This window comes from Drosophila miranda, chromosome XR (assembly GCF_003369915.1).
Source record: "Drosophila miranda strain MSH22 chromosome XR, D.miranda_PacBio2.1, whole genome shotgun sequence".
Classification (NCBI taxonomy): Eukaryota; Metazoa; Arthropoda; class Insecta; order Diptera; family Drosophilidae; genus Drosophila; species Drosophila miranda.
In genome coordinates this window covers 467,955-489,360 of record NC_046674.1, presented here as the reverse complement: position 1 = coordinate 489,360, position 21,406 = coordinate 467,955, and the positions used below count along the sequence as shown (strand labels likewise).

At 48.6% G+C, this 21,406-nt stretch overlaps 1 protein-coding gene across 2 annotated transcripts; it reads right to left on the bottom strand.

Annotated features, from left to right (window-relative positions):
* Positions 1–861: 861 nt before the first annotated feature.
* Positions 862–16,771, bottom strand: LOC108152547 (folliculin-interacting protein 1). 2 transcript variants are annotated; one of them, XM_017281959.2, is made up of 7 exons: positions 15,415–16,771; positions 5,880–6,138; positions 4,753–5,817; positions 4,499–4,686; positions 2,244–4,443; positions 1,905–2,174; positions 862–1,837 (listed from the first exon to the last, which is right to left on the bottom strand). In XM_017281959.2, the coding sequence occupies exons 1-7, from the start codon at positions 15,702–15,704 to the stop codon at positions 1,631–1,633; spliced, it is 4,479 nt and encodes a 1,492-aa protein (XP_017137448.1). In that variant the 5' UTR covers positions 15,705–16,771; the 3' UTR covers positions 862–1,630. The 2 variants fall into 2 exon arrangements, with proteins under 2 accessions (XP_017137448.1, XP_033242382.1); XM_033386491.1 differs by lacking the exon at positions 15,415–16,771 and adding an exon at positions 7,413–7,582.
* Between the last annotated feature and the right edge of the window lie 4,635 nt (positions 16,772–21,406).

Below are 21,406 nucleotides of genomic sequence, written 5' to 3'. Positions count from 1 at the left end.
TTGCTCTGGCTCTTATAGGTTCTGAGATCCTTGAACTCATATTTTGCATTTGGCAAAACCGACCATGAAACCTGAAGAGAGAGAGACAGAGCGAGAAAGAATGAAATTGTTTTCTTGATTCTGGCTATAATAATTATACGATCTGGTTCAGATTTTACACTCTAGAAGATATAGTCATTCTCTATGATTCTGCGTTTTCAGTTTTCTCGTAATACAGAATAGAGCAAGGATGATTATACCCGATACTCAAAATGAGTATTGGGGTATATTAGATTTGTGGTAAAAGTGGATGTGTGTAACGTCCAGAAGGAATCGTTTCCGACCCCATAAAGTATATACATATATTCTTGATCAGCATCAATAGCCTAGTCGATTGAGCCCTGTCTGTCTGTCCGTCTGTCCGTCCGTCCGTCTGTCCGTCGCTATCAGCGCCTATTGCTCAAAGACTAAAAGAAAGAAAACTAAAAGCGCAGAATCATAGATAACGACCATATCTATCAGATTGCTGAATCTGGATCAGATCAGATAATTTGTATAGCCAAAAGGAACAAATCAATTTGCACTGGCTACGCAGCGCCCGACGTCACGCTCAGTCTGATTTTCTGTCTCTCTCGCACGCACTCTTTGTCGTGTCTTTTAATATTAGCGGCGTCTGCCGGAGGAGAGCCGTACTGACTAAGTATCGGGTATAAATGTAGAGTTGCGGTCTCCGCAGCAACTCACAACGTTCCCCCTCGTTTTCTTTGGTTTTATAGCAAGAAACTTTGATGATGACATGGCGGCCTTCTATAGCAGCCAGCTAATGCCAACCCTTGCCAACCGCACCTCCCGACAGCAAGTGTGCCATTCAAACAAGAGAGATTTCTTTCCATTATAAATGTCTGTAATTTGTTCAGATACATAGATTGGTTCATTGCTTGATTTCGTTTTGGTTAATTTCTGTGAATTGCATACTAAAATTAAATTACTTCAGTAGCTGCTTTTCGTTCCGCTCATATCCGTGGCATATTGTAGCAGTGTACAAATAAATCTTACGATTATGATATTGCTGTCATAAATTATTAAATCTAAATCAAACACTAAAGTACGGGGCGGGGGCAGGGCATGCGATATGTTGTATTGGCGATCAATCGATCCGATAGCAGCGTGCTTTGTAGTGCTGCTAAGCCGAACAACGCACACGCAATCAGACCCGACCGCTACTAAATCTAAATCAAATAATTTACAATACTTCTTCATGTTCATGTGACCGACGACGAGTGGATGTGTGAATTTAAATGAATGTCCGTCCCCTGTCGAAGGGTGCGCGAGCGGGGGAGTCGACTGAATCGAGTGTGAGGGCTACGGCTAAGAGGCTATTGGCTATGGCTAAGCGCTAGATTCATACACGTCTACATAAATATATCACAAAATCAGTGAAATGAAAATTCGCTGGAGTATTTGCTTGTTTCGCTTTGGATGATGCATGAGATGAATGCAAATGAATGCAGTGATTGGCAATGCTGGGCACATCTCCTGTCCTCTTTCTCTTCCTATCCTCTTCTTCTTCCTATTCCTATTCATATTGCTATCATGTTCCTATCCTATCCTGTACTGTCCTTTCCTTTCGTCAGCAGCGGATCGGCGTCTGTCATCTGAAGCTGATGCCGCACTTGCGACTGATCTTGGGCGTGTGTATATAGGCAATCGAGAGCAGAAGCGGCACATCGTTCTCGGAGAGCTGCAGCGGCGTGGTAATGTCACTCAATCGACATGGATCCGTCTCGAGCAGAAAGGCGGCCAACGTCTCCGACTGTAGATAGATTTCCTGCAGCTTCGACTCCAGAAACGACAGGCACTGCAAATTAAATACAAAATCCATTTAAATAAGGATTAGGACAGAGTCTTGTTAGGGATTTGTCTACCTCATAGGCGGGTATGCCGCCAGCGTGCATGGCCTGAACGGTTTCCAGCATGCTCGAAACTAGCTGCGACATGCCCACGGGCGAGCTCTGGCCTCCGGCATAGGGAAACTGCTGGGCCTGCGACGAGATCAGGCGCACATCCCACTTGTCCATGTCCGCCACAATGGCAATATTTTCCGCCGGCTGTGAGATGAGTGAGGCCGAGCGTGCAGCCAGTGCCAGGTCCTCGCGCAGATGCATTTCCCACTTATTTGGCGGTGCACACGTCCCCTGCGGAGATGAGAACAAAGCTTGGGTTAGAATTGTTACAATTTGTAACCTTCAAAGAGGTTTTCTCACCTGCAGCACCATGTCGGAGACATAGTGATCGCTGACGCTCAGCATCAGCGAGGGAATGAAACCCGCTCGCAGCTGATCGCCCGGCGGCTCATCGTCCTGCGGCAGTTCCTTGATGCCAGGCACGGGTAGCTTCAAAAGCTGCTGGGACACATTCACGGCCGCACACTTCGCGGCCACCGAGGAGACGGAGCTGCGACCCGAGGGCACCCGCTTGGGCTGCTGTTTTCGCGTGAATCCCGTCTGCGTTGCCACCGCTGGCTGGGGAGGTTCTGGTGCGGACTTGAGGGTATCTATGGAGGCAGCAGAGTTCACCGGCTGCAGGGTTCTGCTGCTCTGATTCTGATTCTGATTATAGCAATGCACCTCATCCGTCTCAAACTCCAGCTCGGTGGCATTGGATGGCGTCTGGTAGGTCGCCGAGGAGCTCATCATCCCACCGCTGCTGCAGACAATGCATCGCTCGCTGCCCAATGCCGGCGTTGCGCTGGGGTTGGAGTTGGGACTGGGTCCGATTGAGCTGCTGCTAGCCGCCAGCTCAGGATGCTGATGAAGTGTCACGCTGCTGTCGCTCGACTTGAGGGCAGCCTCACTCGCCTCCAGCTTGGTGGCCTTGTCCATTAGCAGATCGTAGTTGTTGGACAGCACCAGGTTCTTGCTCTTCATGTAGTTGGTGGCTATCTGGGGATACTGCTCAAAGTTGAACTTCATGCCCGAGTGCTTCTTGGCCATGCTGGCCACGTCGTGGGTGCGCTGATGCTGGGCACACAGCATGAGGGTGGCGGGGGGCTGCTTTGCGTCGTCGGTGAGATCTTCGTTGCTCTTCTTGAGATTGATCAGCGGCTCGTTGTCGCCCAGGACGAAGACCACACCATTGCCATTGTCCGCGCCGGTCTGCCTGCAGATGCCATGCTCCCGCTCGATCAGCTTGTGGCAGTGATCGAAGTGGATCTGCTCCTCCAGGCTGACGTTCTCCTTTATGGGCTCAATGCCCCACGTCATGCGATCGCTCTTCCCCATGCTATTCTGCGTGATGAGGTCCGACAACGACAGATGCGAGGCGCGCCTCTCGTGGGTGAGGGGCTCAAAGTCGCCCGCGTCCAGGGCTCCCCTTTTTTCGATGGCATCTGGATTGCCCTCGACGGAGTAGCTGCTGGAGCGCCGCTCCAGCTTTCGGTTCATGATCTTAATGCCCTGCTGAAGCTTGGCCAGATCAAGGCTCAGACCATCCTTCACAACCGCCGCCATGGGCACCATGTTCCACAAGAAGTTCTTCTTGGCTGTGGCTGGTGGTGTTTCCGTGGCATCATCGAACTCGATGGCTTCGATGGCCCCATCATCGATGCTGCCGCCGCCTGTGCCAACGGATCCCGATCCCGATCCGTTTGACTCATCCTCCATGCACAGCTCCACATTGTCGGGCGTGGTTACCGTCAGACGTATCCGGCCATCCTTGCCGGTGCGAAAGTACTGCTGCGCCTGTCGGGCCAGCAGCGTCTTTTTGTCGATGCCCGTGTCCATCAAATAGTTGCCAATACGCAGCTCCTGCTGCACAAAATGGGAGTCGCGGAAGGCCAAGACAGTGGGTATCTCGTTCTTTTTCAGCGTCTGCATGCCGTCCTGATCTGCCTGATCTTCAAGCCCCAGATCCCTCTCGTCTTCATCCTCGTCTCCGCAGCAGTCGAGCAGCACCTCCCCCCCATCATCCACATCGTCCGCAATGGCATTCAGATTCTGTTTGCAGGTGGCCACTCGGCTCAGACCGCCCGCACGTCGCAGCTGCGAGGGTGGACTCTTGTGCCGCTCCTGGCTCTGATGGTGGTTCTGGCTCTGGTTGACCAGATCGTTGATCAGCTGCTTGTTAAAGTCCTCCCGCTTGGCCGTGCGACGCACCTCGCTGCAGCGTATAAAGTACGTGAGGACATTGAGGAGCTTCTCCACCCACAGCTTCTCCGCTCCATAGATGATGGTACGCACCAGCTTCGGGGGCATCCCAATGGCCCCATACAAGTCCCCCAGCTGCGCCCACAGGGCGTTGTACGGGTGCTTCTGGGCCACCTGCAGGAGCTTGGCCCTCTGTTCAATGGCTGCGGAGGCCGCAGAGGCGTCCGATCGCCGTGAGCCTGAACTGTTGAAGGCTGAAACGGTGGCCACCCAGCCCAGATGGTAGGTGAGAATACCCGTCAACATTGTGCTGATGAAGCTGCACAAACAAGAGGGATTAGTACATCCTCAGAAAGGGAATGGAGTGCTCTTACAAATTGGAATCCTTGGTATCGGCAAAGGACAGCAAATCACAGAGTTCCTTAATGAAGCGTTCGGCCACAGTCTTGGAGTACTTGCTGCCGCTGGTGGTGATGCTCAGCCAGACAGGGGTCTTGATGCGTGGCGCCGTGAAGAGATCGTTGAACCACTGCTGTGTATCCTGCCAGGCCTGGAACATGATCTGTGGGAGGAGAGAGACTGCTATTTAGATGCATTTCAATGGCTTTCAATGCTGGTGATGGCTTACCTGCAAAAAGTTCTTGTGATTAATGTAGGCGTGCTCTGTGCTGGCCCTGAGACGACTCAGCATGGACTCCAGCAGGGCAATGTGCTCGCTGCAGAAGAGCTCCATCTCCTCCTCGAAGGACTCGCTCATGGTGATGCACACGGCCAGTCCCAGCTTGGCCCGACGCCTTAGATTGGCCTGGCGACGTCCCATCTCGGGATTGCTACGCGACTCGTTCGCACAGTAGCTGGCGCGCCTGTACTGCGGTGGAGCCATGCCACCGCCTTCGCTTCCACCGGCCCCGCCATTGCCCGATCCCTGGCTCGAGCTGCCGCCATTGGCCTGCGTGTAGTTGTCGCTGAGGAAGCCGATAAAGTCGTTCCTGGAATGCTCGTTCTCGAAGGAGGTGCGCAGGTTGCGCGAGATTCGTCGCTGCAGGCAGCCGTCGCTGGCAAACTCCTCCAGGTGAGGGGAGCTGGCCGAGAAGGCCGAGTCCATGCTGAGCTTTCGCATGGCATCCGACTGGTCGGACATCACGCTGCCCAAGCTGCTGCGTGTGGAATACTGATACGACCACTGATCACCGCTCGAATAGGGACCACCTGCACCACTCCCACTCCCACTCCCACTCCCACTGCCGCTGGCCGAGTAGCCCGAGTCCGTGGCATTGCTGTACGTCGAGGAGTACCGCGGGCCGCTCGAATCGCTCGAATGGACTGTCGACAGCGACTGCTGGTCCGGGGCAGGCACATCGAGGGGCGGCGTCAGGCTCATCTGGCGACCCACGCACACGCTGAAGGGCATGGAGAAGGAGTTCATCGAGAGGCCATCCATGGAGCCGTGCTCGCTGCAAATGGAGCTGCGGGGCGTGGCCAGGCTGTTCATCGAGAGCGTCGAATAGGGCGAGTGGCCTGCTCCACCGATGCTGCTGCTGCTCGTGGGCGTCAGGTACACCTGCGAGCACAGGATTCGCGCCGGTTCCGGCAGCCAGTGCACCTTGAGGGCGGTTCCACAGAAGGACATCGGCAGCGAGCCAAAGACCATCTCCCCCAGTGGCGTGATATCCGCTCCAGTGGGGCGATTGTGCTGCAAATGGATTCTCATTACGGTCGGGATTCTCTTGGCCGGAGTGTGTGTGTGTGACTCACCTTGTAGCCGTACTCGGGGCACACATCGATAAAGTTGCTGCCATTGCTGCTGGAATGTGCCTTCGCCTGGATCTTGCCGTTCTGCAGCGATGTGTACTTTTCATTCTTCACGAATTTCCCAGTGGCCGACGAGGGGACGGACGTTGAGGTCTCCTTGTGCGTCACCTTCTGCAGGGCATTGGAATCGAAGAGCAGGCGACGAGTGTCATCCTCTTTATAGAGCAGCACACGCACTTGGCTGCCCTCGAAGGGGAATCGACTACAAATAGGGGGAAAAAATATCGATTTAATAGAGGCACAAAACATTTATGTTCCCAAAGTGAGTAAAAAATTGTCCAATCATGCTCATTCATAAAAAATCGGTTAACAATAGCTATACGCATGCCTCTAGCGGTATTTCTTTGTAATCACGAGTCGCACTGACGGCTCTGATTACTTTTCGGGAGGCCCCCCACACCTCAGTGGCCACTATCGACAACTGTTGACCATCTAAAGAGTTCCCCTCGAAGGTCCACCCCCATAGACGCTTGGGTGTCGCAATGACGAGATCTATTATAATGCGCACATCTTTCAATGTTCCTCTCTCTCTCTCTCTCTCTCTCTCTCTCTCTCTCTCTCTCTCTCTCTCTCTCTCTCTCTCTCTTTCTCGTGTACTCGCTGTGTCTCTCCCTCTCTCTCTCCCTCTCCCCCTGTTGATTGTTCATTTCAATTAAATGGCAAATGCGAGACGATGCTCTATATATAGCGCGGCAACTATTTTGGCACGTGACACGTGGATTACTCATGCCCCAAAACCACTTCATTTGGACATGGCCACGGGCATGCTCTGACAAGTACATGTGTACAAATCCTGTCCAGGAATTGGTGGGAACTTGAAGAGAGGGAAGGAGTAGTACAAGAGAATCCATCACTTCCATTCCCTGATATGCCACGCACCTGTTCGAGCAGTTGCTTCTCCTTCAACGGAATTTCAGCTGATTTATTTTTAGTGGGTTTATAAATGGCTTGTCTAAGTAGCGCTAAGGCGCCTCTGCCTCTCCAGAAATTAGCGCTATAATTAACAATTAGCTCAAAATGTCGATGATAGTTTCTTCGACACTGGAGTAGGGACGGAGAAGGAGAGGCAGGGGCAGGGGCAGACGGGGAATTTGGGGGCCCAACATGTTTTAGAGCTTCATAAATGTTTTATAGCCTCCCCAGCCGATAAGATGGTGGGGGCCAACGTTGGGCGTTGCTTTGACTGGAAGCCGGTACGGCACCACCGTACGCACCGAGAGAGATTACCCATGGAACGGTATAAGGTAGGGTGCGGTATCGTTTGGGCGGGACGGCGGTGTCCATTGGTGTGTGGCCGTGTCCGGCTGTGTCCGCGGCTGCTTTCTGTGTTGGTTTGAAGTCACGAGTGTGCACCACCGGACTGGATATAAATTCACGACTAAAAGACCGCTGGACGGGTGTCGGGTCGGCCTGTTTCTTTGAGGATTGAGGCCAATTAGACTCAGGCTAGACCACTGGCTGTCTGGGGTGGCTTACTTGTATTTGAAAGGCGGCGTAGGCATGCGGCAAGGAGTTATTCCAGGGTCCCGTTACAGCTTCCAGCTACAATTGCAGTTGCCGGTGCAGGTGCAGACAGTTCAGTGTTCACGGATTAGGTTCTGCTCCGTTCTGTTTGGACGGACGGACCGACGCCCGGGCTGATATCTTTATAGCTGCGATGCTAGTCAACAAATGAAGTTCAAGGCGTTTCGCCACAGCAGTGACAGTGACGGTTGTCACTGGAATGGCATTGGCGATGGCGACAACGTCTCGGACTCGGTAGTCGGATCGGGAATCGGGAATTCGTCAGAGGTCCCGTGCTGAGGCTTGTACGGCGGCGGGCAGAGAGAGACAGAGACTGATTACGGGGGCACTCGCATATGCATTATAATAAAACCTGCCCTACTCTGTCCCGCACCTTGCCCCATGGCCTGCCCAATCGATATACATATGATATACCACCACTCATACTATGCACACTCGCACACACCATAGAGTTAGATAGTTAGATAGCTAGATAGATAGATAGTACGAGCAACGATCCTAAACTAGGCGGCTGCCTTCGTCGTTTAACCGAGCGTTGGATGGATGGGGCATGGGGCATCCAATTTGGAGCGCGCTGCTGGCGCTGCTCACATGACTCGCTCGGTCACCGGCCGTCGGATCCGTCCAGCTGGGTGCGCACACGACTGAATCAAATCCGAGAGCCGAACCGAAAACAGAGTCAAAGTCGAACGAGCATCATGTGCTCCATCGTCGGCCGGCCATTTGTTGCTTGTCAAAGACGGATGTGCTAATATTTTGTTTAACAAAAAAAAAAGAAAAAACGCCACACAAAATACCAACAATACCAGCAATGGAGGGAAAACAAAGAGAAAGGAACACAAGTATTCGGCCAGAAAAGAAGACAGCGATGAATGACTGTTTGATGGATTCGTTGAGAGACAGACGTTCGGCCACATTAGATCGAAGGCCAAATACCCTTCTGCGCCTCTGCTGCTCTCAGAGCCAAGGTTCAAAGTAAGCTGCTAGTCGATGGGGCAGGAGGGGGGGGCGTCGGCCAAGCGGAGCCTGACCTGGCCAAGAGAAAAAGCCATGCAACACGAAAGAGATCTGCGCGAAAGCAATTATAGGACGTCCGCTAAGCAGAGACATAGACAGCAAACGAGACAGAGACAGAAACAGAGACAGAGGCCAGGCAGGCAGGCACTGTTTATTCTATTCTTTCGTTGCTTTTATTTTCATTATTTTCTTTCGCTGGGGGCCACCGCCGCCGATGGGATGGACCCCCCCCCCCCCCCCCCCCCCCCCCCCCCCCCCAGGGGGGATCAGCGGCATTCACTTGGATCACATGCTTTTTTCAGCTACGCAAGCAAAAACAAAAGCAAGCCAACAGCCAAACAAAAATTAAGCAAATACATGCAGACATCAAGTGTACACATGCACATACATACATGCATGCATAATGAGTGAGAGCCAGTGTGCGTGTGTGTGTGTGTGCTAGTCTGTGGGTATGCTGCGGCCAGCACTTGAAGCAAGGTGTTCTTGTGCAAGGTGGAGTGCGGGAAGTGGGTTACATTTCTTTGGCTTTCCTTTGTGCTACGCGACTCGCGACCATCGTCCTATTCAGAGAGTAGCCTTTGACCATGCCTCACCCCACCTAAACACACCTTGCAGTTGAAGACACTCGGCTGCTCTGCGCTCTCTCTCTCTCTCCTTGCGGACTGTATTTTGATTGATTTGATCGCGTATATTTATAGAGTGGGGGGTGGGACGGGGTATCCGAAGCAGGGCCAAGTGGCATTCGAGTGGGTGACAATTGTTATCGGGCTTTGGGTGGGATTATGCTTTGATTAGCCCTTGGATTTTCCATGCCTCAAGAGAGACGCGACGCCAATGATTGATATGGGAAAACTACACCAAACCGGAACGGCAACGAAGCAGTGGAACGCGCGAGCCGATAAGCGAAATGTGTTTCAAACTTTTGCCCACACACATCACACACATCAATAGTTGGAACATGTGGTGTGGCACAGTCGAGCTCCTCTAAAGCGAATCACTGCACATTGGAGTCTGCAAATTCGGCATGCAGAAGCTTCCCTGTTCTGTCTACACGTGTCGGCTACTGGTCGCCTGAAGAGAGGGGGGGGGGAGGAACCAACAATTATTCTAATCAAATCAACAACTGTTAATGACTTTACAGAGCGTGTCTGTCTCTGTTTTCTCCCTCTCTCTGTCCTCTTTGTCTGTCTTCCTCTGTCTTTAGCTCGGTCTGTCCGTATGTCTATCCGTCTGTCTGCCTGTGTGAGTGAGTGAAAGAGAGCGTGGCAAATAAAAGCACAGATTTCCAAAGCGACGACAACAAAGCACAGGCACAGTAAAGCAAAGCAAAGCAAAAACCACAGCAGCAGCAAAAGCAACAACCAGTTGCTCCATTCAACAAGTCACATGACCCAACCCAACCAACAACCACGATGGCGACGATGGCGACGTTTGGAGACTTTGGTGACGCTGGGAGACGTTGACGACGACAACGACAACGACAATGGAAATGGAAATGAACAAATGGGGAGAATAACAAGGGGCGCAGCAGCTGCCCAACAAATTGTCTATCATTATCAACGGCCTATTATAAACAGTTATATACTACATGCATATATATATATATATATATATAGACATACATAAGTAAAATATAAGACCATATACATATATATATATATATATATATATATATATATATGTATATGGTCTTATACTACTCTCGTATATCCCTCAATTGTTGTCCAGTGTGCGAGCAACGACCTTCACCTTCACCCCCACTGCCACCTGAGCAGGGAAGTGTGTGCAAATAATGAATGTCAAGTTCAAGGCAATTTGGCAAAATCCGCTTCCTCTGGCTGTGCGAATAGAGGGAGGGGAGTGGTGGGCCAGGCGACAGGTAATGGCCAGAGCAACATAAGATATTTATCAGCCATGCAAACAGACGGACGGACGACTGCCGGAGCACACACCAGAGCCCCAACGCCCCAGAGCCCGTCTTCGTATGTTGCTCACAATACTAATGAGCAAATGACGACAAAAATATCGAGTGATTTTCATTGTCACTTGAGACCAATGCAAACAGACCTCACCAGACGGCAACGACGATGACAACCGATCGAAGTCTGGAGGAGGGCGGCGGCCCAATCAATCAATGAATGCCCCCCCACCAGAGGCGAAGAGAGTGCCATGTGTGGGCGTTCTGCGGGGCACTTGTGACACCTGGCAAACACACACACAAACACAAACACACACACACACACACACACACACAGCAGAATAGCAGATAGTGACTCAAGTGCTGGGAGCCCCTGAAAGCGATGTGAGATCACGGATCAACATCCATTTAGTACGGAATCATCTTTGGTACACAGATGACGACATCTAGTCGATCTTTTTGTGTTTCACCTTAATCCAACAATGTATCATCATCCTCATCATCAGCAGCAGAGACGAGTAGAAAATAGAGAAACTTCCGTCACTTTCAAGGAAATACTCGTATATAGAAATGTTAATGAAAAGATTGCGGGCTTGAGGGATCAATTAAAACTGTTTCCATTGAGCAAAGAGCAAAGCAAACCAAAGCCAAGAGCATTAAATGATTAATGAAACGAAGAACGAGAGCGAGAGCGAGAGCGAGAGAGAGAGAGAGAGAGCGAGAGCCCTTGAAGATAAAGCAGAATCCGAGTTCTTTGTTAGCTTTTTCATAATACATATACATATGTACATATATGTAGACCTCGAGGTCTGCGACTGAAGTACGGATCACAAATTGTTGACCCCTGAGAGTATGGGCTACTACTATCTGAACTATCTGTTCAGTTTCTGTTTCGGAAACTTAATACAAAAAAAAAACAATAATAGTCATACATCCAGTGGCATTTATTTACACAATTGTTTACTCAAATCTCATAATATTTCCATGAATTTCAAGTGCTTTGGCTTTGGTTTTCCGGAGCTAAGACAAAGGCAAATACAATAGTAATCCGACCCGTACAGATAATTTAAATAGAGCTTATGAATGGCAGATATTCGAAATTGGCTTAGCAGTGGTATGGGGAGCGGGGGGTTGCATGGCTTCTGTTAATAGATCTTTCGGCTTAAATTAGGGCTGCGACCGTGCCTTTTGTACTTGCGGGTACTTTCGGGTGCTTACTTTGTTTGTTTGCTCATTATCAGGCGGCGGCAGTAAAAAAAAACAACAAAAAATAAAGGTATGACTATTTTATTTTTATTTATTTTTGTCAACCTGATAATGAGTGACAACAACGATGCGGCAGCGGCAACAGACAAAGCAGCGCTGGGTAGGAATCGGCCTGGGCATACCGCGGAGGTACCCATTACCTAGACCGTAGTGCAGCAAAGCATATACCCAACCTTTACAGGGTACAAAACTGGATAAGCGCCTACGTCGACGACTCACTCATATGACTTGGCAGACCACGCGACTTCACACATGAACCCAAGCCCCCATACAGCCCCGCGGCACACCCGCGCCATCACTCACTGTGTTGCCATTTAAATGTGCTGATTTCTGTTTACCCGCTCCTCTCCGCCGCGCGCCCATACTCGGAACACAACAACAGCAGATGGCTGGCTTCTAGTGTGACTTCTCTTTATTCATAACTCAATGATGAGGGCACGAGGCAGTGGATGATACTATTTTTGGATACATTTATTTGGCCAGACAAGATGGCACCACATCACATCACATCACATAAACATATATATGCATATGTACGATCGTTACGATCGATGTAAGTTCGATGGATTCACACCTGTGCCGTGACAGTCCCCCCTCCACGCCACGCCACGCCACTCCACTCCATAGTGGAGAGCACCGTTTTGATTGATGTCTGATGTCTGGAGGGGCAGTGTTTGGCCAAACAATTTGCGGGCACTTATCGAGCACTATTAATGAATTTCTAATTTACGACTCATTTGGCATGACACTAAGCCGGCGAAAAGTCTCTAAGTGGAATCATCCATAATGGTTCACTCCTAGGCGGCGGCATTCATTCAGGCATTCAGTCGGTCGGTCGGTCAGTCGGTCGGTCAGTCGCTGCCAGTTGGACAGTTGATGAAAGAGATTGATATGTGATTTGTGATTTGTTGAGCTATCAGCGCTTTGTTCGCTTTATTTAATCGCCAATCAGAGAGATCTTGTGTAGTGCTTCACACGTGCCTGAAGCTGCCATCGGATTTTTGGTTTTTGGGCTTTTCTTAGCCCATATGCGCATACAATGGGAATCTGTTGGCACAAAGTTTTCCACCCTTGGTGCTAATTTCCAGCCGAATATCGAATCATCCGAAACGAAAGCCAAGACAGCCGCTCGCAGCCAGTTGGCGATTCGCGATTTCGATCTGCGATTCGCGATTCGCGGGATGTATGAAATCACAATTTGTATATAGAGGTGGAGCTGGAGGTGCTGTTCGGCTGTTTGCTCGATATGGTCTTTTTGCGTGAAATCCCCGAACTTATCGGGAATTAATACCAGCCCGCTAATAGCTGCTATATGGTGTGTACATATACATATGTACATTCACATTTATATATTTTTGGACGGACCGTACGATGTCTCCGTGTGTGGATGGATATCTGGGCAATGACTTGCGAATTGGGTTAAGGAATTTTTGAATGCGCCTTGCCTTCTTCTAAGGCACATGATGGACCCCCGCCTCCGTCTGGTTTTGTTTTTTTGCTACCCATATATCGAAAATTTAATACAATTTTTTTATGGCTCTCTTGTCATGTGACCAACTGGCTAGCAAATGTCTAAACATGGTCACGATCTGGTGGTGCTGTTGTTCATATGATTCACGGCGACATTTGGTTGATTCACTTCAGGTGTCCAGACCTTGAAAACGTATGGAACGAATGGTGTGTATGGTGTTGTATCGTATCTTATAGAAATTTCCAGAATTTAATTTTTCTGGCTTTTCTTCTAGTGTGGGTGTGTGCTTCTCTCTCTATCTCTCTTTTATTCTTAGACGGAAAGTATTTATAAACCACTTCTTTTGGCCACGAAACACACAGCCCAAGCAAAAATATGAACGATAAGTGGGGGTTCAGGCGGTTTTTAGTCATCTGTCATGGAAAATTACCCCAGAGGGGGAGGGTGGGGCGCAGCAGCGACTGTTAAACAGTAACAGTAAATAATGCCAAGTGGAGTTAATTTTTATTAATAATCGTTTTGTGTGTGTGTAAGCGTTTATTTAGTTTACAGCGAGTCAAAAAACCTGACCTACTACAAAGATAGCGGCCCGAAGGGAGGATGGAAGAGAATGAGAGGGTGTGAGGTGTGGGAGTTGGTCGAGCCAGCTGTCAACACTACGGTTTACGGGGTTTTGTTTTTTTTTGTTTCTCCTGTTATTTTTATTTTAAAGTGTTCAAAGTGCAAAAACCCCGCGCTTAATTAGCAGAGCGAAAAAGCTTCTATCACGTGATGGCGCGCTCGAATGCTGCCTGGCACATAAAAGCATGGACAGGCGCGGCCATAAAAGTATATACACCCCGCGGGTATTGGTCAATAACCACTCGAATCTGACAATTTCACCATTACCCTATATATATATATATATATATATATATACCTATATATGTATATATATGGAGCTGTTGTTGCCCACTGGCACCCGCTGCCGTCGTGTTATCGGTCAGACCCATTAAACGGGGCGCTAATCAAGTCGATCGAAAGATTATGGCCGAAACAAAAATGTAGCGTTTCGTATGCAAATGAAAATTGCAGTGCACCCACTCCGGCGCCCACCACTGTTAAATCCAGTTAGAGTTCCCAATCAGAGCAGCCCACCCACACACACACACGCTCTTCGTACCCATCCCGCGCGCACGAGTGTCAAAAATCAACATTGTTAAGGCAGCATAAATAATAAAGAAATGAATTAACGGCAACCCACAAGAGCCAACACAACGAGAGTGAAAGGGATAGAGCAGTGGAAGCAGCGAGAGCGAAAGAGAAAGAGCAGCAAAAACAATGTGTATGACATAATAATCACGAGAGCAGGCCGCGAGCGCCGATTAGCAAGTCATGTGATTCGCTTTTATTTACATTTGCGCCTGACGTTGCCGCCGCCGCCATCCGCTATCGCTTCCCGCTCACCTATCAACGAACGCCCACAGACCACAGACCACAGACCAAGCAGAGCGAGCAAGAGAGCAAGAGAATCAGGTTGAGAGTGAGACGGCGCGCACGAGGCGATAACGAAGAGAGAGAAGAATAAAACGAAGGGGGGCACAGTTGTTTGCGCGCGCAGCTCAATCGGGGGCGGGGGGAATAGAACATTGCTATCAGTGTAGTTGCTGTTTTTGTTGCTGTTCCTGCCATGACTGCTACCCAATGCACTGCTGGGGGTGGCGTATAAGCCTAGGCTTGCAGAGGGGAGCTTTCCTTATGGATATACAGTAAAGTCACAAGATACTGAACCAATTACGGGAATAATTTAGTTTTTTGGGTAAAGGCCAGCCCTTATCTCACTTAGAACGCGTTCACTGTATCGCTGTCTCCTCTATCAATATCAATGCTGCATGGCCTACGTGACGCTCTCTAATGCACAGCGAATATGTTCGTTGGGTTATCGGCCCCGTTTACGCTTGCCAATTTGCGTACGAACAAAGAGAAGAGGAAGCAACTGAGTGCAGGTACAAGGAAGGGAGCAGGAGAGGGAGCAAGAGAGGAAAGCGTGAAACGCATCATGAGAACGCCTTTTTGTCAGAGTGTGCATGCATGTATGCGTGTGTGGATATTTGCAGCTGTCGTGTGATGACTGCGGCTGCACCTTTTGTTGTTCGCATTTATCGACGACGAACTAATACCGGGTGTTAGGTATGACACACAAACACACACAGGCTCCTAAACTCATTTTGGCCTGTGTGTGCATGCAAAGGCAAGGAGGCACATACATACATATGTATGTAGATAGGCAGATAAACACTTACCTTAGATAATTTCGCGAAGTTTGTTTTGTAGCTTTTGCGGACGACGAACTATTGCCGCTGCCAGCAGAGACAGCGGCATGAGCGGAGGCGGGGGAGGCGTGAGTTGTACGTGACGCCGACGCTGCCGGTAATGATGTTGTTGTTTGGCTATTAATTAGCGCTGCTGCGGTTTGTTGGGACGCGAACGCAGACGCCGCGTTCAGCGCTGACGCGTGCGTGGGTGCCGCTGCGGCCGCTACTGTTGCTGCTGCTGGTGCCGACGGAAAGAACAGTTTATTCAATAAGGCCATAATAACATACAGTGTGCGCAATCATTTAATAAACACATCTGGCCAATATCCTAACAACAATTTATTGTAAATCACTGTAAATCTTTTCACACAAAAAAAAAACACACAGACACTGTTTCACTCTTTCCTTGGAATGTGTCGGGTGCCGTTAGTTTTTCCAACACGCGCGCGATAGAAACAGAGAGAGAGCTAAAAAAAATGATGCTTGGCTGCCACAAGTAAACTTTCGCTTTGCACTTTTCTTTGCATCTGCATACATCTACATCTGTATGTGTATGTATGTCTTGCTGCTGCTGCTGCTTCTTCTCTTTCTTTTGCCAAATGATCTCTTCCTGTAGTTGCCGAGTATTCACAGACACACACTTGGTTATTTATTTGATTGAATGAATATTGCTATTTTTGCTTTGCGTTGCTTTTGCCCTCATCCTGAGCGGCGGAAATCGCTGCTCTACAGGTCTTTACCGTTCCACGCCGAAAAGATGTGAGGCCCCAAACAACGTTGGCGTCCGCTTTAAAAAGTTTGCAAGAGGCGCGCGTCGGTGTCGTTGTCAGAGCGCGTATGTATAAGTGTGTGAGAGCGGAGACAGAGAGCCATTGCCATGTATGTGTGAGAATAACAGTTGCTGCCGCTGGCGGGGGCTATTACTAAAACTAGTAAGATTTCCCTCCTGCTGACCGTCGTCTTGGCTTCTTTCCATCTTGCTGGAGCTGGAGCTTTGGCCAATACACAATTTTGTGTAGTTTTTTTTGTTCCTCCACTCCATCCCACCCTCCACCACCTGCTTCAATTCACAGCTTTTTGTATTTGCTATCTTAACACGAAACAAGGCATTGCTTTTTATCACTAATTGCAGCTGAACACTTTGTGGTTGATATTGTCCATCAAATAAAGAACTGTCACATTTTATTAATAAGCTAAAATTTTGCTAATTTCACGCATACTATAAACATATTATTTATAAACATATGTTTATTTACTATCCCCAAAGCAACAACAATACAGCCAGTGTGACCGTGGACTTATCGATAAAACACATACGGCCCGTTCCTCGGAAATATACCAAAACTACGTAACAAAATTTCAAAATATACCGTAAGTATACTGACGAATTATTTGTAATCAACCTGCGTCATATTCCTCGTTTTGATATTCGGTTGAATATTACTAGCTAACTACGATCCTCCGCTGTGAATCCATAATTTAATAAGATTAATAAATCAATTTCCTACATGAAAACTTAAACTTAAGGTTTCATCTTTGTTGCATTGCCTTTAAAATTAGGTTTAAGCAAAAACAATTTCGACTAAATTTATTTCTTTACATGGTAACTACACGCCAACTACACATTTGCTTGATATTAACTTCATATTTGTGTAATTACCAAAAGCGACACCTGAAGGGAAAATTTGTAAGCTGCCAACACTTTTTCCATACAAGCCGAGTGGAAGCGCCAGTGTGAAAAACCTGTGGCAGCCCGGATCGCAGCCCCTCAGCAACACTGATCTTAGAGTCGTTCGCTGGTGTGGCAACACCGGCAACTTGGCCAAGCGGTCTGGCATCTTGATATCTGACTTCGACGCTAAGAACGATAAATGTAGTTTAAATAATAATTAATAAAGATCCATAATAAGAACTCAAGCGTACATTGGCCAATGCGTCAAAAACCTTTGGCTGCGATCCGGGCTGCCACAGTACTCCCCCTAGAAAAGTTACAAATCTTCAGTTTTGTCTTTTCTTCTCATATGTCCGTAATGGGACATTTGATAGCTGATCGTCAGAAGAGCTGGTCTCGGAATTCGCCATAAATGCTGGCTTGAGCCTGTCGATTGGAATAGCTGTCTCTTTTCCATTAATGCGGATAGTGAACACCCGGTCTGATGACTTGGATATAATCGGGTATGGTCCTGTGTACGGCGGCTCCAAGGGTTTTTTTTACAGCATCAGTCCGGACAAAGACATGAGAACAATTGTGAATATCCTTAAGCAGGAAGAGTTTGCGCTTGATCTGATGCGAAGCTGGATTTGGCTTCACCACCTGCATTCTCCTCCTGAACTGGCCTGCAAAGTCGAGAGGTTCCGACGGCACATCCACTTCGTAAAAGTATTCGTTGGGAAGACGTAACGTACACCCATATAGCATCTCTGCTGCTGATGCCTTAATGTCCTCCTTGAAGCACGTGCGGAGGCCCAGCATGACGGTTGGAAGCAGCTTGATCCATGGTATATCCGGTTGGCACATCAAGGAGGCTTTCATGGACCTGTGCCAACGCTCGATCATGCCATTTGACTGGGGGTGGTATGGCGTCGTGTGAATGTGCTCGCTTCCCAGCATATTCGCCAGAGACTTAAGGAGTGCAGACTCGAATTGAGTACCTTGATCGGTTGTAATAGTCAATGGGCATGCAAAACGCGATATCCATCGCGACCATATTGCTTCACATATGGTCTCTGCAGTTATATCCTTCAGCGGCACAGCCTCCGGCCAGCGGGAAAAACGGTCAATCATTGTCAGACAATATCTGTATCCGTCAACCAAGGGCATCACAACAATGTCTAGATGTACGTGATCAAACCTGCCATCGGGGACGGTGATCTTTTCCGGAATCAGAGCGTTGTGCTTATGAATTTTGGCTCGTTGGCACGGAAGCCAATTCCTCGACCACTCCAGAACGTTCTTACGCATTGACGGACAAACGTACTTCCGAGAGATTTGTTTGCTAAGTGGAGTTGAGTTGACCTGCCACTTGGGTGAGACAGTCCGTGTACGTTTGAAAATACATGGAATCGCAAAGATTGAGGAATATATGGTCGAGCCGTTCCCGTTGCCATGTCGCAATAGATGATGTCCTCGTCAACTGGAATTGCTTGTAGGCTTAAAGACGTGTCTCCATTTAAAATGTCAGGTAATTCGATGTCCGTTGCCTGAGCAGTTTCAATAGCTTTAGTATCCAGAGTCGTCGGCATGGTGATGGCGTTAATCCTGGAGAGGGCATCGGCAACTACGTTGTCAGTGCCACGCACGTGCACGATTGCAGTGGAGTGTTGGGATATAAAACCCAGCTGCCGCAGTTGTCTCTCCGACGCTTTTTCTGGCTTCTGATTGAAGGCATATATCAGTGGCTTGTGATCAGTTTTGATCACAAAGATCCTAGCCTCTAACATGTGCTTGGAGTACTTTATAGCCTCGTAAATCGATAACAGCTCTCTATCATATGTGCTGTACCTTCTTTCAGTTGCACTGAGTTTTTTGGAGAAGAAACCGAGAGGATCCCAATTTCCTTTCGTGTTTTGTTCAAGCTATACTATTTTTGCATTTTTCAAATGCTTTAATCGAGCTTGGCGTCCACTGCACTGGCCGTTTTTCGTTCTTCTTCATGTTACGTGTCAAGTCGTTGAGTGGCGCCTGTATTTCTGATGCATGAGGTATGCAGCGGCGGTAATAGTTAACTATACCGAGAATGAGCTGAGTGTACTCAGTAATTGACTTCACTCGATCCTCTGGAGGCTTAATTCCGTTGCCGTTGACTATGTAGCTCAGGAATGTCACTTTAGGTTGTGCGAAACAGCACTTCTTCTCGTTGATGCAAAGTTTATGCGATTTTAAGATTTACAACACATTATCCACGTGTTGTCTGTGCTCATCCATTGAGTTGAACATTATGAGAATGTCATCAAACGTTTTTGCCATATAGACGGTCAGCGAAATCATGAATGTGGGGAATCGGGTAACGATCTGGAACGGTAATCGCATTGAGCTTGCGATAATCACCGCAGGCGCGCCATCCACCACTGGCTTTCGCTTCCATGTGCAACGGGCTGGCCCATGGACTTTTGGAGTATCTACAGATCTTGTTGTCGATTAGTTGATGTATCTGTTCTTTAGCTACAGACAGTTTCTCCCCCATCAGGCGCCTGGGTCGATCTGCTACGGGTGCTCCAGTTGTTGTTATGTAGTGGCGAACTGAAGGTGAATCTGATGAGTTCGTGTTGTCGAGGGTGCAGTTATCGGTGTGTCGGTCCTTGCCTTGATGCATTTTGTCGATATTTGGCGAAGCAAAATCCTGCGAGACTAGAGATATGCTTGTGCCGTTGGTGAGACGTTGTTTCTTGATGTCAATAAGCAAATGGAACTGTGCTAGAAAGTCAGCGCCAATAATTGCGGTTTGTACATCAGCGATTAAACGAACGATCCAGGCCCAGGTCGAGTTCGAGGTCCTGATTTCCAAAGGTTCGAATGGTAGTCTGGTTTGCGGCATACAATTTCAGTTTGTCATCGCTTAGTTTGCGTTGAGACATAGTGCAAGGTATAACTGACACCACCGATCCGGAATCGATGAGAAAAATCCGACTAGTTTTTTTATCTTGGATGTGCAGTCGGTGGTCGTGATTCACAGATCATTTGTCGCTGGTCGTTGAGATGCTACCGCCTACCAGCTGAGTTAGCGGTAGCATCTTTAGTTTAACTGCTGATAATATCGGCAGTCTGGCCGGCACTTGCGTGCGCGATCACCAAAAGTACTGTGGTAGTAACACAGGGATGCCTTGTTGCCATTATCATCTACGTTCGTGCCATGGGAAACCTTGGGCTTTTTGGGGATGTTATGTTGTAGCTTATCGACCTTCTGTGTAAGAATGTGCAAAGCAGCAGCAACGTCTTTCAAATTCGGACTTTTGCTACTTACCGCATCGACGCTCTGCTGAATATGCTCAGCGGAATTGGGTTGAGTCGACATAATACACATGGAGTCGATGGCACTATTTTCGATCATCTTGTCGGCAATCTTTGCCAGCTTGTCCAGATCATTCTCCTCCCAAACCGAAATGAGCGGACGAATCGACGGAGGCAACTCGGTGAGGAAGAGGTTTCGTATAACGGCTTCGCATCCACTAGCGGTTGCCAAGCGACGCAAGTGAAGCAAGATTTCAGATGGCTTCTTCCCAGTCATGTTTCCACCCCGGAGCAGCCGTCTCATTTTTGAATCCTCTGACTCGCCGAAGGTTTCGAGCAGCCGACGCTTCATTGCGTCGTACTTGTTGACAGGCGGTGGGCGAGTAATGAGATCTTCGATTGCACGATCGGCGTCTCCCTCCAGTTGTATTTTCACCAGGTCAAATTTGTGATCGTCGCGCACCACATTGTGCAAGTTAAGGAGACGCTCCAGTTGCGCAAACCAAAGCTGCGGATTGGATTTATTGAATTTTGGAATGATGATCTGAGCTAAATGTTGAGAGTTTGAAGCTGTTGGCTGTGCGGCTGCTACTTGAAGCAGCTGCAGTTGCTCTCTTAACTCATTTAGTGTGGCCTCCGTGTTCGCCATGTTTGTTGCGTCGTAAAATTTTTCACCGTCTTCTGCCGTTTTGTCTTTGATCGAGGAACGCAAAAAATAGTGCTATTCTTGCATTTGCGGTTGTTTTTTAACGTAGGGGTCACCACTTTGGTGCATTGGCCAATGTACGCTTGAGTTCGTATTATGAATCTTTATTAATTATTATTTAAACTACATTTATTGTGCTTAGCGTCGAAGTCAGATATCAAGATGCCAGACCGCTTGGCAGAGTCGCCGGTGTTGCCACACCAGCGAACGACTCTAAGATCAGTGTTGCTGAGGGGCTGCGATCCGTGCTGCCACATATAAATATTTTGACGATTTTCATTGGCTGAAAAAAAAATCACCTAAAAGTTTCCGTTACAAAAATCGAT

What these genes read in the sequence shown, in the direction of transcription:
- LOC108152547 (XM_017281959.2), bottom strand. Translation starts at nt 15,704, where the DNA reads ATGGCCTTATTGAATAAACTGTTCTTTCCGTCGGCACCAGCAGCAGCA. An exon ending in GCCCCGAGTACGGCTACAAG is followed by an intron (nt 5,818 to 5,879) that starts GTGAGTCACACA and finishes ATCCATTTGCAG; the next exon opens with CACAATCGCCCCACTGGAGC. An exon ending in ATCACAAGAACTTTTTGCAG is followed by an intron (nt 4,687 to 4,752) that starts GTAAGCCATCAC and finishes CTCCTCCCACAG; the next exon opens with ATCATGTTCCAGGCCTGGCA.